This window comes from Arachis hypogaea, chromosome 20 (assembly GCF_003086295.3).
Source record: "Arachis hypogaea cultivar Tifrunner chromosome 20, arahy.Tifrunner.gnm2.J5K5, whole genome shotgun sequence".
NCBI classification, from domain to species: Eukaryota; Viridiplantae; Streptophyta; class Magnoliopsida; order Fabales; family Fabaceae; genus Arachis; species Arachis hypogaea.
This window is the reverse complement of record NC_092055.1, coordinates 6474148-6492520: the sequence shown is the minus strand read 5'-3', so window position 1 is coordinate 6492520 and position 18373 is coordinate 6474148. Positions and strand designations below refer to the sequence as shown.

At 34.1% G+C, this 18373-nt stretch overlaps 1 protein-coding gene and 1 long non-coding RNA gene across 3 annotated transcripts; one reads left to right on the top strand and one right to left on the bottom strand.

Moving 5' to 3' along the window:
• The first annotated feature begins 971 nt into the window (after nt 1-971).
• Nucleotides 972-2669, top strand: LOC140182917 (uncharacterized). The gene is made up of 5 exons (XM_072230889.1): nt 972-1082; nt 1547-1605; nt 1720-2056; nt 2165-2349; nt 2447-2669. Exons 1-5 carry the CDS (start codon nt 972-974, stop codon nt 2667-2669), a joined length of 915 nt encoding a protein of 304 aa, XP_072086990.1.
• Nucleotides 2670-3830: 1161 nt separating this feature from the next.
• LOC112785197 (uncharacterized) lies at nt 3831-9367 on the bottom strand. Of its 2 annotated transcripts, XR_003194184.3 has the most exons (3): nt 8975-9367; nt 4424-8188; nt 3831-4195 (listed from the first exon to the last, which is right to left on the bottom strand). It is a non-coding gene; the product is annotated as an uncharacterized lncRNA (long non-coding RNA). The 2 variants fall into 2 exon arrangements; XR_003194183.3 differs by having other exon boundaries at nt 3831-8188.
• Between the last annotated feature and the right edge of the window lie 9006 nt (nt 9368-18373).

Below are 18373 nucleotides of genomic sequence, written 5' to 3'. Positions count from 1 at the left end.
GATGTGGAGGCTGCTTTTCATTCCGCAAGAACTAGAAGTCCAGAAAGTTGCTGTTTGGATAAGGATTCAAAACTTACCAGCTGAGTTGTATAACAAATACTTTTTTTCTGAAAAGTTTGAAAATGTTAGGTATTATGCTTAAAGTGGATGATCTTACGTCAATTCATTCTCTGGGATGCTTTGCAAGATTATGTATAGAAATTCTATATTCAATATGAAGGGATACATCACATTTGTTTTAACTGTGGTCGTTATGGCCATAGGAAAGAAAATTGTTCTAAATCTATGGAAGAAGCTTCCAATAAGGTGCCACCAGCGGCGGAGGAAGGTGGGAGGCATGACAGTGAGAAAAAACCCAACGGTTAGGAGCAATCTTCGGGATCAGAGCCAAGTTAGCACTTTTAAGAAAGGAAGGAAATCACTAAAGAGAAAAATCAGGAAACGTCTTCAATGAGCACTAACGATCTCCACAATCAAAAGCAAAAATCATCTAATTTAATATAAGATCATCAAGGAGTTAATGCAGATAAGGAAACTAATCCTTTTGGCCCATGGATGATTGCCAAAAAAAGTCTAAGAAGGAACATAGTCAAACCTGATGGCCTAACCAAAGAAAATAAGGAAGGTCTTTAAGCTTCAAGATTCCACGCTCTTGTCGAGGAGAAACCGGAGGAAAAAAAGGAATTCCAAGATCTTGTGAAAATCAACATTCCAAATGATGCTCAACAATTTGAAGTTAATGAGAAAAAATGTTCACAACAGAAATCCAAATATGGAAATAACAGTAACAAGCAAAAAGGTTTCCAGAAAAGTAAATCAACTATCTTAAGCATCAAAGGAAAGAGTGCTATCATCAGTAAGAAGAATAACCCATAAGCAAAACAAGTTAAATCTATAAGCCAGATACAGAGCATTTTTCAAATCTCTACTCCTAATGAAAGCAACAATTAGTCAAGCTCATCACCAAGATTATGGGAGGGGGGGGGAGCAATCAAAACAACAAAGATTATGCTAGTAAACCCCCTAACCAAAGAGAATCTAGTAGTGCAACAATCATAGATGCAGCCATGGTGATAGCACAGGTCAACAGAAAGGAGGACTATCCCCAAAGCTCTAGCATGGAGGACCTAACTCTTGAAGACAAGCCAATGCATGCTTAAGTCACTGGCTTTTTCAGGATGTTTTTCTCTTTCCTTTATTACTTTATTGTTTTATCATGAATATTATGATTTGGAATTGCAGAGAACCTCTTCTAAATGATTTTATATTCTTATTAAAGATTTTTCCTATCGTTATAAGATGAATTTATGTGTTTTACTTGAAACCCATGTCTCAGGTCACAAAGTTGAGTGCAACATTCGTAAACTAGATTTTGACTCTTGGTGTATTAGTGAGGTGGAAGGCTTTGTAGGCGGTATTTGGTGTCTCTAGAACAAGTCTATATGGTCTGTTGAGCCTCTGAGTATTCAAAAACAATGTCCATATGAGGGTCAAAGACAACAACAATGATAGCTGATTTTTCACAACTATTTATGATAATTCGCAGGCTATCAATATGAGCAACCTCTGGAACGATCTCAAGAATCTTGCTCATGGTTTGGAGAGGTCTTAGTGTATAGGAGGGGATTTCAACTCTATTACCTCTTTAGATGATTCAGTGGGAAGCTCTAATCTATCTCAAGATACTATCATGTTTAGGGATTGCATCCAAAACTGCAGGGTCAGCGACATGGGTTTCTTTGGTCCTCCTTTCACATGGCAGAGGAACAATATAAAGCGACGGCTAGACAGATTTCTTTGCAATCTGAGTTATAATAATATGTTCCCAACTGTCGGGGTGAAACACCTCTCTAAACTCAAGTCAGACCACCTTCCTATTCTTCTCGACGTTAATGCTACCAATGAGGAAAGTAGGGACAGACCGTTTAGACTCCTTGCACCGTGGCTTCTTCATGAAGATTATAATAATCTTGTTAAAAGTTGCTCGTGTAAAGAAGGGGATCTTATTAGAAATATTTCAATCTTTACGGATAAGGCAAACGTTTGGAATAAAGAGGTTTTCGACAACATCTTTAGAAGAAAACAAAGAATCATGCTTAGACTGGATGGTATTAATCATAATCTCTCTTTCAACCATAATCCTTTTTTGGAAAATCTCTAAAAGAAATTATGGAAAGAGTATGAGATTATTGCTATTCAGGAAGAGAGTTATTGGCAGCAGCTATCTAAGTGCAAGGCCATCAATTTTGGTGAAAAAAATCTAAGTATTTTCATCAAAGAGCAAACGGTAGAAGAAGGAGAAACAAGATCTGTTGCCTTAAGAATAATGAAGACAAATGGACAGATAATGTGAAAGATCTAAAAAATTTGGGTGTTTCTTTTTACAAATCCCTTTATTCTCCTATCTTATTTCTCCTCTTTTGTCAATTTACCCTATTTCTAGCAGGTTTCCAAAGATAAAGGAGACTGACTTATCGCTTATAAGCAGAGAAGTTACTGCTGAAGAAGTTAAACATGCAGTTTTTAGTATGGGTAGTTGGAGAGCACCTGAAATGGATGGTCTTCCCGCAAATTTTTTTCAGCACTCATGGGATATTATTACGGTATCTCTTGTTAAGTGGGTTAAAATGATTTTCAACAAGTCGGAGGATATTGTTAGAGTGAATTAAAACTCTCATTTCTCTTATCCCCAAAATCTCTGCCCCAGATACGTTTGCTCACTTTAGACCGATCAGTCTTTGCAATGTCTGCTATAAGCTTATTACTAAAATTATTGCAGATAGAATTAAACCTGTTCTTAATGATATTATCTCTAACACTTAAGCTAGCTTTATTCCAGGAAGAGTTTGCACGGATTACATTTTGATAGGGCAAGAGGTCATTCATACTATGAGGACTAGAAACAACAGGAAAGGCCTTATGGTGATTAAGATTGATCTCGAAAAAGCCTATGACAAACTTAATTGGAATTTTATCATTGATACTTTGAAGGACATAGTTCTTCCGGAGTATATTATGAATATCATCCGGCTCTGTATTTCAACTTCTTCAATGAACCTTTTGTGGAATGCCTCTCCTTTAGAAAGTTTCAAACCTTCAAGAGGCATTCGTCAGGGGGATCCTCTTTCCCCTTACCTCTGTGTTGTGCATTGATAGACTTTCTCATTTTATTTCCTCGTTGGTTGAAAAGAAAAAATGGAAACCTATTCAATTGTCTAGAAATGGACCTAATCTATCTCATCTCTGTTTTGCAGACGATCTAGTGTTGTTTGCTCAAGCTAGTAAGGATCAAGTAAAGATTGTCAAGGAAGCGCTTAACACTTTTGTGAAGCCTCAAGTCAGAAAGTCAACCTTAGCAAGTCCTGCGTTTTCTTTTCTAAAAATGTGAATCACACTATTAGGGAGGAACTCAGCAGAGACCTTGGCATCCCTTTAACAAGCAATCTTGAGAGGTATCTCAGAGTCCCTCTTATGCATGAGAAGTGTGAAAAATAACATTTTCAACATATTATTGACAAGATGCAAGCAAATCTTACTAGTTGGAATATGAAAACTCTCTCTCTCGTTGGTAGATGTACTCTTGTTCAGTTTGTCTTATCTGCCATACTAAGTTATTGTAACACTCCAACTTTTGACACGTCATGACCAATATCAATCGTTTAGGTGTTACTTGTCGTACGGATCTACTTGGCTCTAAACTCGGATTTCATAAGCAAATATTAATATAAGCCTTGACTGGTTTAGCATAATTAACTTATTTACCATAAAAGAAAATCATCTAGTTGCTCACAAGGTTAATACTCAAAGCCATATCACAGATAAATACTTGGTAACAGAAAATAACATATATACATATATGCAAATATACACAGGAGTTAAGCTTAGAGATACATGTCATCTATCAAAAGCTGAGAACAATACCAAGTTATATATATAAATACAAAAGAGAAAGTTAGTCCCAACCCACGCACGAGTTTTCTAAACTGGAACCAACTACTAAGAGGTCCTACCCCTCTAAAAGTACTAGAAAAGTGAGGGAAAAGTAATACTACTGATCGTCAAAAGGAGTAAAAAGTCAGCTAGGTCAATCTTCGCAATGGTCTTCGGCTAGAGTGAACATGTACGGCATGCCGGGATTGAAACGTGGGCGATGCACCGAAACTCGAAACTTAACGGACTCCTCTGTCGATCCCATCTGGGGAGGGAGAGAAAGAAAGAGAAGAAGGGTGAGAACCTAGAGTTCTTAGCAAGATAAACAGGGAACCTAGGGTCTTTGTCTTTAAGTTGTCGTGAAACAGAAAAAGAACAAACATAGAGATATAGGGCACAAATATACATTCAACAAGTAGATAGTATAAGCAATTAGGAAATGGCAATAAACAATTCACAGAAAGTTCATATGCGCAAACAAGATGATGCATACCTGTTCCTAGCGCAAGCCATGAGCTCATGCATCAGTTGTCTACCCGTAACCCGACGTTACTCGAGAAGAACCCCAAATATAGTCTCTTTTACCGTATCAGTTAGGCACAATTATCATCATAGACGAACCCATGTCAATTAGGATATCTTGGCATCACGGTAAGAGACAGGCTATCAATTAGGCGAACATTCCCGCATTAGCAATCTCAGGCTATCAGTCAGGTGAGCACTTTCGCATTAGCAATTTGGCACAAGGCCCATTCAATATACAATTCTCAACTTTTGTTTCATTCATTGTTCCTCATTTTCTTTTCTTTTCTTTATGCCTCCACATCACCATTTATTTACGCGTACCTCTGCATCACCGTTTTATCATACGTACCTCCACATCACTATTTAACTTTAAACCTTCCTAGGGACAACTTACATTCTTATTCATTTTTCGAACTTGTTTAGTCTAATACCTTCTTGGCGATCAATTTTCTATTTAATAATTAATATAACAAACAGACTTAGATTCGCGCAAACTTTATGCCCACGCGTTTGTATTGAACTCAAATTTCTAAAGAATTAAGAATCATATCTTTCTGGGCAATCTAACGCTAGATATTGGAGAAAAATCAAGACAGTTGTTCTAGATTTTTGGAACAGTACCTTGCTATCTTGTTATGTGGTTTTTATGTTGTGAAATCTTATGCACGGACTATCTCTCTTGTTAAGATCATTCTAGAGATTCTAATCTTTAATTTGAATTAGATTTTACTGCATTTGGATTAGAATTGAATTTTATACAAAGTTTTAAAATTCTACTACTGCACTTATAAGGATTCAGAAAACAGCAAACAGCAGTGTTTTTATAAAATCCATAATAATTTCAATTCTAATCTGTTGCTTCTAAATTTTGGTGAGATTATACTCAACAACTCTAAGTTTTAGAATCCACAAGTTTCAAGTTCATATCACTTCATTTGATTATTTAATTGTCAATTGGAAGTGGTGCCTGTTTTCATAAATCAGTTCAGAATTTCCAGCAAGCAATCCAGCTTCCAAGTGACTTAATTAAGTCTAAAAAATAGATATAGACATAAAATTTATACTCACTTAAAATAGATTGATATATCTCTAAAATTCTCTTGAGAGTAACTCAAAATTTCAAATAAATAAAAAGTTATAGCAACTGAAAGTTGGTACTACAGAACCAGAAAATCAGAAAATTCTACAGCCATCACTAAATTTCGAAAATTCATATCTTCCAAACCACTTGGCCAAATTCTCTGAAATTCTTATGGAGTAATCTTGACTTCTTGAAATTTGATAGAAAAATAATTTGGATTGAAAATCACGTCTAGATTGCTCCCAGTTTTTATTTTAATTTGCTGTCCAAAATTCTGCAGAATTTCTGCAGCATAGGTACGTAAGTTTGTAAACACTAAATTGCTTCCCTAAAATCCTAACTATTATACATCATTGATCCTAATTCATTTAGGTCATCTCTTCTTGTTTCATATGGATTACAGCTCCAAGAGCCTCAATTCCATATATTCCAAAAATTTACACTATCAGTACCATGTCATTACACCTTCACAATATCAAACTCTGCACTATACTCAGCAACAATTACTTAACAAATTCATGATACACTAGTAGAATTGTAGCAAGCTATTGCAACATCAAATTTATGACTCCTCTAAAAAATTCCAGTATCAATTAACACACAATCATATAGAATCATCATCAACAATAATATCACAACTGTCAGCTACACATATATCTAATCTAATCACATAACCCCTTACCTTCCTTCGAGAATTCAAAAATCAAGGCCTGTCCTTTGTTACCTTAATTCAAAAAATGCTAATGAGAAAAACTCCAAGGGAATCAGAAAGAAGAAGGGGGTAAGGTTTCTTCTTCGGCTTTGGATTGCAGCTTCTTTGATGGTCTTCTCCTTTCTCCTTGATGGTGATGTACGCTGTTGACGTCTTCCTCCTTCCCTTCCTTGATCAAATGCTACTTTTGCTTCCTTTCTTCTCTTCGTGTGGTTTTCAGAGGAATTAAAAAGGTTTAGCTCTGCTATATATATATCAATAGAAGATGGAGAAAGATGAGTTAGAGTGGCAAAGCTTCATGGCTTTCTCTCCTTGCAACACAAATTCACAGCAATCCTTGAATGAAGCAGTGACTATGGTTTCTTCTGAAGTAGCGTTCGGTGGTGAGAGGGGAAGAGGGAATGAACTTAACCAGAGTTCCCTTGGGTTTTAATTTAATTAGAAGAAACTTAGTTCGGTTGAACCGGGAGGAGAAAAAGAAAAAAAACTGTGACTTTGAAAGGGAGGAAGAAAAAAAAATCGGGTTAAATGGTTGGTAACGAATCTAGGGTAATCCTCCACTAATTCATTACTTATGAATTATTAAGAGGTAGTTAATTTTAAAAGAAATAAATTAACTATAACGGTAGTTATCTAATTACCAAAACTCGCCATTCGAAAGCACTAAAAAAAGTTTTAGCGCTACGTGTTCCAATTCTAATTCGCTATCTATGCTTTATACATACATATATATAATGAGGAATCATAGGCCTCGTGGGATAGGGTGGTTACATTCTACCCCTATAAAAAAAATTGTCCTCAAAATTTTGTTACCTTGAGTGAGGGGATCAATTTCGGTAGTATTTTCCGCATCCAAAACAAACACCCTTCCTGGCTGTTGTTGCCCAGGGAAAACAAATTCAGCCTTCGTCGTATGCATTCTTTAGCTACATGTCCGGGCTTCCCGCAATTATAGCAAATCCCAGATTTCAACAAACAGGGTTTGCCTCCATGATTCTTTCCACACACAGTGCATGTCAATTTTAGTTGGGTTGGCTGCGGCTGTTTGCCTAAGTCTGGCTGCCGAGTTACTTTGAAGTTTCTTCCTTGAGCAACGAGGTTATGATTGAAATCCCTTGCTGAAAGATTCATGTGGTTAGTTTGCGCTGCCACCAGCTTCTTTACACATTCCTCCATCAGTTGGCTCTTGTTAACTAATTCCACAAAATTCTATATTTCCATCGGGCCCACATGAGCTAATAGTTCTTCTCTAAGTCCTCCTTCGAACTTGATGCACTTCCATTTCTCGAATGCAGTTGGTGCTCCTTAACAAACATTTGAGAATCGACATAACTCTTCAAACTTGCGAGTATACTCAGTGAATGTCACGTTTTCCTGCCTCAACTGAAGCAACTCTAGTTCGTTAGCGGTACGAAAACATTGAGAAAAATATTTCTTATAGAATTCAGTTGAAAATTCCTCCCAAGTGATGTTATCAGCTTCTCTTCCCAATAGTTGAAGCAACCCTGCCACCAATGTTGCGCGTCGTTCCTTAGCATGTAGGTAGCAAACTCTACACTTGTGCCTCGAGGACTTGTTGGGCTCGTAGTGCTCGTCCTATTTCCTTAAACCAGTCGTCAGCTCGCGTCGCACTAGTGTTTCCATTAAACTGCGGTGAATTGATCTTTAAGAAAGAGGCTACGGTCATTGGCTAATTATCATTACGTAGTTCACCTTCGCCTTCGTCGCCATTTCCATTTCCATGTCTAAGCTCATGGTTATTTTCAGTTTCATTGTGGCAATCAAGACGTTCAGCTACTCGGTTAGTAGCAGCTACTGAATCACGTACAGAAGCGGCCATAGCGTTTATAGACTCGAGAATAGCCGTTGCATCAAGGAGGGTTCCCTCACTTGTTCCCTCCAGTCGAGGGCGTCCTCGCCTATTCGCAGCCATTTGAGTCCTATCAATACCCAATAATCAATATTAAGGTTATCAGTATTAATATATCAAAATCAAGTATTAATATTACTACAATGGATGTTCACAGACCTTCATGCAGAATATATTACAAAATATCCTAACTGTATAGTATAAAAAGATTCAGAGTATGTAAGGAAGCATAGACAGTCCATCCTAAGGCTCAAAGGACGAACTGCTCTGATACCAACTTGTAACACTCCAACTTTTGAAATGTCATGACCAATGTCAATCATTTAGGTGTTACTTGTCGTCCGGACCTACTTGACTCTAGACTCGAATTTCATAAGCAAATATTAATATAAGCCTTGACCGGTTCAACGTAATTAACTTATTTATCATAAAAAAAAATCATCTAGTTGCTCACAAGGTTAATACTCAAAGCCATATCACAGATAAATACTTGGTAACAGAAAATAACATATATACATATATACAAATATACACAGGAGTTAAGCTTAGAGAAACATGTTATCTATCAAAAGCCGAGTACAACACCAAGTTATATATACATATACAAAAGAGGAAGTCAGTCCCAACCCTCGCACGAATTTTCTAAACTGGAATCAACTACTAAGAAGTCCTACTCCTCTAAAAGTACTACAAAAGCGAGGAAAAAAGTAATACTACTGCCTGAAGAAGGTTGGTATAAACTCAACGTTGATGGGTCTGTTGTTCAAGAATGTAATTTGGGAACCTGCGGCGGTATCCTTAGGAACTCGAATGATATTGTTATTACTGGGTTTATGATGAAGATAGGAAATGTTACCAAAACAACCGCTGAGCTCTAGGCTGTCTACAATGGCCTCCAATTGGTGATCGATCTGGGAATTGATAGGGTGAAGGTTGAGTTCGACTCTGCGTGCGCTACCCAGCTCCTGCAGAATGAGTCCAACCCCTTCCATGATAGCTCGGCTCTAATCCATGTAATAAAGAACCTTCAATCAAGAATGGTAAATTGTGTCATCCACCATGTGCTTTGAGAGGCGAATTTTATCACAGATATTTTCTCTCTAAATATGCTCGGAACTTGTCGATGGGAATACACTGTTCAATGTCCCTCTCCTCGTTCTTGTCCCCTTCTTGAATGCTGATAGTAGAGGAGTGTCTTTCTCTAAGATTTGGGTTAGCTAATTTTATGTTTATGTTGGGTCTTTAGCCCCCTCTTCGTCAAAATTATATATATATATATATATATATATATATATATATATATATATATATATATATATATATATATATAGTGTTTTTTAATATTATAGATATGCTTAAAAATTGTGCAGCACGCACGTCTTACATATTGAAGCATGTTGAATATGAAGATAACATGTGTCTAACTCATTTTTTATGTGTTGAATGAAGAGAAGACACGTGTCAACACACTTCTTACGTGTTGAATAAAAAAAGAACAACACACACCTCACATATTGTCTACCCCAGTGCAACATTCACTTACCTGCAATTACATTAAATTAATCCATTTTTGTCCAAATTGTCAAAAACTTTTTCATATCTAAATTTTTCACCCACCTATTAATTTTTTTCTCTTTGTTTTCATAAATATAATTATAAAAATATTTCTTTTCACTTTAGTTTTAATTTTTTTATTCCTTTTCAGGATTTTGTTTTCTTTTCAAACTTCATCCATTATAAATATTGAAATTAATTTGAAATTAAACTACTTGTTGTAAAATTTAATTTTATTGTTATTGTCATTGTAGTTGTTTTAATTAATTAATGCAAAAACGGTAATTATTAGAAGTAAAATATTTTGAAAATAATACAAAAAATTAAGATGTTAAATATTAAGAAATTTGAGCTACACATTTATTTATTTAATAACTTGTGAATCTATTATTACATTTGGGAATGATTGTTTATTCATAATTTGTTAAAAGAATAAAAAATCATAAAATATTATGTATCCATTAATTAATTTTTCTTAAAAATCATAAGTACTAGAGGAAACATCGTTAAAATCAACAGCAAAATGAACAGCGAAGGTGGTCACTATTAAGTTTGTCGGTTTTTCAAAATTCTAATAAAATCGACGGTTTGTCTAGCCGTCGATAATAATTTAATAAAATCGATAATATTTCTGTCTGTAATATGAGTTTGAGAATTTTACCTTCTTACTAAAATCGACAACGTTGCCGTCGATATTATTATATAAAATCGACGACATTTTTGTCAATATTTGATTCAATAAAATCGACAATATTTCTGTTCATAATGAGTTTGAGAATTTTACCTGCTTGATAAAATCAACAACATTTCCGTCGATATTATTATATAAAATCAATAACAGTTCTTCTCTAAGTCCTGCTTGATTCAATAAAATCAACATAATAGTCGTCGATTTTAATAGCTATGTTTTTTAATTATTTTTTATTTAAAAAATAATAAACTATTAATGCAAATAAACTTTTAAATATAGAAATAAGATTTATACAAAATATTAGATAACAAGACAAATAAAATTTTAAATATAAAAATAAAATTTATACTAAATATTAGATAATAAGTTTACAAACTTATCAAAATAATAAATAATTCTCTAACATAAAGGCTCAAAACAAGATAAATAACTAAATTTAGACTTGTATTCATTTAAATTGCAATCCACTACCAATACAAAATATTCAAAGTAAAGTAAATAACCTACTCATACTCGTCTAAATAATCATCCGAGTCATCAAGATCGTCAGAATTATCCTCCCTTTGAGAACTCTGTGGTTGTTCTGGTTGCTATTTAGTAAAGCATATTTAACACCAAATATCTTAGCTATATAAGAATTTCAAAGGTTAAGTGTTATTTATGAAAACATAGTAAAGTAGTAGTCAAAGCACCAAGAATTGCTGTGAGTTTTTTCTTACTTGTTTGGCCTTAAAAAATTTTCAGAACAGCAAATATCATAGTAAAGATTGTCTTTAAATATTACAGTCTCTTAATCAGAAGAAAACTTAATGTGTCTAATAATGAGATTGCTAGAGGCCAGGATAAGAAGCATGCAAATTGGAATCAAGTTATAAACACATCCTTCATGTATAATATGTTCTTATTCACTTCTTTGCTTACCTATATAGGATGCATGTTTCAGGACCATGCAAAAAAGAGAGTCATTATAAACATAGATGATTAATTGTAAAATTTGTACAAGACAAGTTCAAAAGTAATATAAGACAAGTTCTATCATGCATTTTTATTTTAATCAAATAACTTAAACAATGCATAAAATAAAAAAGAGGATTTTATAAGCAACTTAGCAAGCGTAACTTCGCTTTTGGAAAGGTGGTGCCATAGTTGTCAGAATCAGCCGGTTCAACCGGAAAATTGGTGAATCGGTAGTCTAGACAATTCGGTTAGAAGTTTAGACCATATATGTAATTAAATCGGTGAAAACTGGCCGGTTCATCACAAACCGGCCAAAACTGGTCGATTTAATGCAAATTCGTGAACCGGCTGGGTCCTACAGTGCTCCCACGCTTCCGCAGGTTCTTAGTGCTCCAACGTTGATTGAATATTGGATAATATAAAAAATGCATGCAAGGTGGTTCGAACTCATGCCATTTGGCAAAACAGGAGCAGCCACCAGGTTGTTAGTTTTTTTGTTAGTTATTATTCTAATTATTATAGATACTAGTGTGGTTCTTTTGTTAGTTATTATTCTAATTATTATATATACTAGTGTGTATCCCGCGCGATGCGTGGACCGTGTATCTAATCTATCTTATTATATTATTGTATGGTACATTTATAAAATGGGTAAAATATATTGAAATTACACTTGAATATTTTGTAATGCATTCGAATTTTAATATCAACAAAATGTTGGAATAAATTATTTTATTAACCCAGATCATCCATATTGAATCACCATAAAATATAACATAATGCGGAAGCGTACCTTTACTCATAAGAGTCAGAAATTGATGGAAGAATTTGGATCTTGTGGTTCTTTCGATCTTCCTCAACCAAAGCCTTCTGTATTCCTAGGTGGCTGAACTATAGCTCTTTTGATGGAGAAAGAGCAACAAAGGCGACTTTGGTATATTGGGAACCAAAACTCTAAAGACCTAATTATATTTGAGCATGGCACCCATTAAACCCTTAAACCCAAATAAAATAGTATATAAAGTCCAAAAGATAATATATCTAAAATCTAAAAGATAATTATCTAAGGAACAAAAGATAATATCTGGTTTTATTCTCATTTAATTCCAAATCAAAAGTAATAATGACTTATTCAATTTAACATTTATAACAATAAATGAGATCATCATTATATAAGTCATTTAATTTGAAATAGCATAATTTGTGATTATAATTAATATATGTATTGCCCACAAATAAATTAGAAAATTAAATAATTTCCTAACAATCCCCCACTTGGGCTATACATATATTCTTTCTTGACATAATCACATCTTATAAACTTTATGCGCGCATCTGAATGCTATTTCTCTCATTACTTTAACAATCTGGTTCGTCTCATACATTAGATATGGAACTACCGCAACTTTTATCACATTAAATGACGTGACTAAACCACGCCAATCACCATCCTAATATACTTAACGACATAGATCAAATTTGGATGAGTAATATGGAAATTACATTCCAAGTGATCTCATGCATGTCTATTTCCAGCTGGTCCAACTTTAAAACTTTATTGAGATCAAACACAATACAAATACTACAAAATGAACATTTCATATAACATGAAATAAACCATCAACTTAATTCTGCAGAAAAATAATTCAATAACTGTCATAGGACATATAGCATAAACTCCCACTAAACCAAGGCATCACAAATATTGACACCCATCTGAGCAGTGTGCTCATGAAAGACTTTAGGGATCAATCTCTTGGTTAATGGGTCTGCTAGCATATACTCTGTTCCTATATGTTCTATGAAAATTTGTTTTTCTTGAATTTTCTCCTTGACAACTAAGAGCTTGATGTCTGTATGCTTCGATTTTGCCAAGCTCTTATTGTTATTGGAGTATAGTACTGCTGACTTATTGTCACAAAATATCTTTAATGGTCTTTCAATGTCATATACTATATGAAGCTTAGTGATAAAGTTTCACAACCATATGCCATGAAATCGGAAACAGAGTACCCAATGATCTCCAAATTTTCTGATCTCCGATAAATAAGCATGTAATCATTTGTTCTCTTTAGATAACGCATTATGCGTTTAACAGCTATCCAATTATCCATGCCTGGATTGCTCAAGTATCTACCTAACACTCCCACTATAAGTGATATATCGGGACGTGTGCAGACTTGAGCATGCATTAAGCTCCCTAATGCTGATGTATAAGGTTTATCATGCATTGCTGTCCTCTCAAGATCATTTTAGGGCATTGTTTGAGACTGAACTTGTCTCCTTTAGCTACGGGTGTATCTATTGGTCTACAATTTTCTATTCCATATCTACTTAAAATCTTTTTGATATAGTTCTTTTGTGATAATTCAAGAATACCTTGAGAATGATCTCTTAGTATCTCGATTCCTAATACAAAAGAAGCATCACCAAGATCTTTCATTTCGAATTTGTTCGATAGAAATTTCTTAGTTTCATGCAACAAGCCTATATCGTTACTGGCAAGTAGAATGTCATCAACATATAAGACCAAAAAGATGTATTTACTCCCACTGAACTTGCGGTATACACATTTCTCTATAATATTTACTTCAAAACCATATAAGGTAATAACTTGATGAAACCATATTTACTTCTTGAGGTTGTTGAGCTTGCTGTATGGGTTGAGGTTGAGGAGGATTCTCATTATTTTTGCCTCTATTGTAGCAGTATCTTGAGCAACAACGATATTCTCATTGTTCTTTTGTACTATAACTGGATCTACAGTAGAATTCTCATTGTGCTCTTGTATTATAACTGTATCTTGAACAATAATGGGCACAAAGACTTAATCATTGTCAGTTATAGAATCCTCATCAAAAGCAATATTCCTAATATTTCCTTCCCCCCAAACTCAACATCCTCAAGAAATCTCGCATTTCCCGTTTCAAAAATAGACCTTGATGCAGGATTGTAAAACTTGTACCCCCGTGAGCGCTCAACGTAACCAACAAAGTAGCAACTAATTGTCCTTGAGTCCAATTTTCTTTCATGCGGCCTATAAGGTCGCACCTCAACTGGACATCCCCAAATATGCAAATGCTTTATACTGGGCCTTTTCCCAGTCCAAATTTCATATGGGGTTTTGTTAACTGCTTTGCTTGGCACCCTATTAAGGATGTACACTGTGGTCTTTAAGGCTTCTCCCCAAAGTGATTTAGGCAAGGAAGAATGACTAATCATACTTATCACCATGTCCTTAAGAGTTCGGTTCCTTCGCTCTGCAACACCATTCATTTTAGGTTTGCCTGACATGGTGTATTGCGGAACAATACCACACTCCTCTAGGAAAAGAGCAAAAGGCCTGGGACGTTGCTCACCTGAACCATCATATCTTCCGTAGTATTCACCACCACAATCAGATTTGACAGCTTTAATTTTCTTTCCAAGTTGAAGTTCAACTTCACCTTTGAAAGACTTAAAAACATCCAAGGCTTGAGGCTTTTCATGAATTAAATATAGATACCCGTAACGAGAGTAATCATCTATGAACGTAATAAAGTACCGTTGTCCTTTCCAAGAGACAGTAGGGAATGGGCCACATATATCGGTATGTATCAGTTCTAAGACATCTTTAGCTCTCTCGGCACCTAATTTTCTTTCGTTTGTCCTTTTCCCCTTTATACACTCAATGCAGACTTCAAAGTCCGCCAAATTTAGGGGTCCAAGAATTCCATCCGACACGAGCCTCTGAATTCTCTATTTAGAGATGTGACCTAGGCGCTTGTCCCATAATGATGCTGAATTCTCATTTAGTTTTTGTTTTGTACCTGTTTGTAGTATTTCATTATTATAGGAATTTAATTCAAGCCTATATAGATTATCCACCAAATGACCAGAGCAAATATTATTTGAATTTTAGAAGAGATTGACTTTATTGTCTCTGAACGAACAAAAATAACCTGATTTGTCCAAACAAGAAACAGAAACCAAATTTCGTCTAAATGACGGTACATAAAATGTCTCTAATAAATTCAAGTAAAATCTACTCGTGGAACATAATCTAAAGGTTCCTATAGCTTCGACTACAACTATATTGCCGTTTGCCACATAGATGTATCTTTCAGCATCACTTGGCGGTCGGCTCCACAGGCAACCCTGCATAGTAACACTTACATGAGTAGTAGCAGCAGAATGTACCCACCAAGTATCAACATGTACATAACTTAAACTAGCCTCAGAACAAACGAAAGTAAGAATTATACCCTTCTTTACACGCCATGTGGTATATTTGGTACAATCCTTCTTCATGTGTCCCACCTTCTTACAGAAGAAATAGGTTGAAACTTGATCCTGTTTCTTAGCATTTTTCTACTGAGAAGGCATATCCGCAGTGGTACTACGCTTTCTTTTATACTGAGAAGATGAAGCTATGTGAGCACTTTCAGTCTTATCTTGTTGTAGCCTCTCTTCTTCTTACACACAGTGAGATATAAGCTCATTTAAGGACCAAGTGTCCTTCAGAGTGTTATAACTCACTTTGAATTGCCCAAAGTGTGCAGGAAGGGAAATCAAAATGAAATGCACGAGTAAATCTTCAGACAACTCTAACTTTAGTGCTTTCAATTTTGAAGCAAGATGAGACATTTCCATAATGTACTCCCTTATGTTCCCTTTATCTTTATACCTCATGGAGACAAGTTTGCTCAAAAGACTACTTACCTCCGCCTTTTCATTCTTAGTAAAAAAATTTTCAACATCCTTTAGGAATTGAACCCCGAAACGCCTCAGGAATTGAGCGTTTCATGATCATAATGCTCATTCGATTGGATTTCTCCCACTTCTCTATTTTAACCTCATTGAGATTTTTCGGAGTGAAAGTGGGTTTCTCCTCTCGAAGAGCTATATCTAGATCCATACAACCGAGGACAATCTCCATGGTATCCTTCCAAACTTTAAAGTTTGAACCATTCAACATAGGAATACTACTAATTTGTGCAGAAACATTGGTAGCTAAAGCCATAGTTTCTGGATTAGAACAAATAAACATGCAGTAAACATTAGTTAAATAATGGGGAAAAAAATCCATATTGAGATATCTAAAACAACATTAATTTTCAATCTTTGGATAGAAAAATTAACTGTAAGTGATACTCTCATTGCAGTAATCAAATATTGTCAAAATTCCTGTCACACATGAAGCCTTTCTTTGGATCGACTTAATGCACACATGGAGACTTAAACTTCACAACCTATTTATTACCGCATATATTTTCTATTAATTGGCCAAACAATAACCTTCCTTTGGGCCGATTATTGACCGCATAATTAATAGAAAATAAACAAAAGTGTGCAATGCTTATTATTTGGCCAAACAATAAACTTTTTTTGGGCCGATTATTGTCCGCATAAATAATAAGCATTACTTTATTCTTAATTTGTTACCCAAACATGTATTTTCTATCAATATGTGTATGTAATTCGGCCAAATATAGACCTTCTTTTGGGCCGACCAATATTCGCATGAATTACATAACACCATATTCCTTATGTTTTGAATAAATCAATCTTCACAAAAGAGGCTACTTTGACAGCATAATGTCAATTTATTCCAAAACTAAATCTTTATAAAATTGATAGGCACAATAATCCAAATTGTTACTAGTTTCCTTATGTAACAATTAAATAATAATTTTATTATTCAAATATTATTAATATGTATACATAACTTGGCCAAATATAAATTTTCTTTTGGATGAATTAATTTTTATACCAAATTAATGACACACAATTAAATCCAGAAAAATTATAATTCAATAATGCTCGGTTAATTTAACAAAAGATAAAAACCGTATATAAATCATTAATTTACGAGCATCATTTTATATAAAAAAAATTAATCAAAACACGCTTAGCTTACATTATACGCACACAACAATATATATATATGGCCATATCAGTATGTATATAAGAGCACTATAACCCAAACCACAACTGTATATATTATATAGGGCAAAAAACTCAATTAAGCCAATGGGAGCACAAATTTACATGATTAAGCCAATCTGAAAGCGACTTCATTAATTAACCAAACCACATTTATATGTAATTCGAAAGAAGTAGATTCGAATTACATTTGTATATAATTCGAAGGAGCTCATTTCGAATTATTCACAAACACACGATGACACTAATTCGAGTCTTCTTGTTTCGAATTATGAAAAAGTATAATTCGAAGTAGGTTGTTTCGAACTACACTTGTGTATTATTCCTAAAGTAGTTCGAACCTAGTTGATTCAAATTACTAACATTTGGCATCTAGTTGTAATTCGAATGGGGTTGATTCGAATTACTAATACTTGTGCTTTTTGCTGTATTCCGTATGGATATTCAATAAAGATTACATTTAATAATACCCATAATAAATACAATCAAGAGTACATGCAATAATAAATTATAATATTATTTTTAGTAGGTTATAATTTTTTATTATTATAATAGATTATTTTTTCTAGTATCCTATTTTAGTATGTTATTATTTTTAGAATTATAATAGTAAAAAAAAATTATAACATACTAAAATAAGATTGATAAATACTCTATAAGTTTTGTTGAGAAAGAAAGGTACAATCTTGGAGTGCCCCAATTGTGAATTGTGACAAAATGTTTGTATTTTGGAGATATGAGTTAACTTGGTTTATGAATTTTTGGGTTTGGGATATTGATTTTTGGAATGAGAAACGGTCATAGTCAAATATGTTGCCATTTTGATTTGCAAGCATGTTTTTCCAATAAGAAGAGTCTATCTGCTAAGGACAAAAATGTCATTAACAAGAAGGAAAGAAAATTGGATACAAAAAGATTGATAAGAATGGAGAATTTCTTAAAAGTTATGTTGGGATCTTATTGAGAATGTGTGAGAAAAAAAAAATCAATATACAAGTATTCCTTTATATATAAGCCCAATATGTTAATAACAAATTTAAAAAAATAATAAAAAATAGGATACTAAAATATGTTAAAAAATATTATAACCTACTAAAATAAGATACTAAAAAAATATTATATAATATT

Coding starts and splice junctions, on each gene's coding strand:
- LOC140182917 (XM_072230889.1), top strand. CDS start 972: ATGGGAGGGGGGGGGAGCAATCAAAACAACAAAGATTATGCTAGTAAA. Junction 2,057..2,164: donor CAAACGTTTGGAATAAAGAG/GTTTTCGACAAC, acceptor AATCTCTAAAAG/AAATTATGGAAAGAGTATGA. Junction 2,350..2,446: donor AAGACAAATGGACAGATAAT/GTGAAAGATCTA, acceptor TATTTCTAGCAG/GTTTCCAAAGATAAAGGAGA.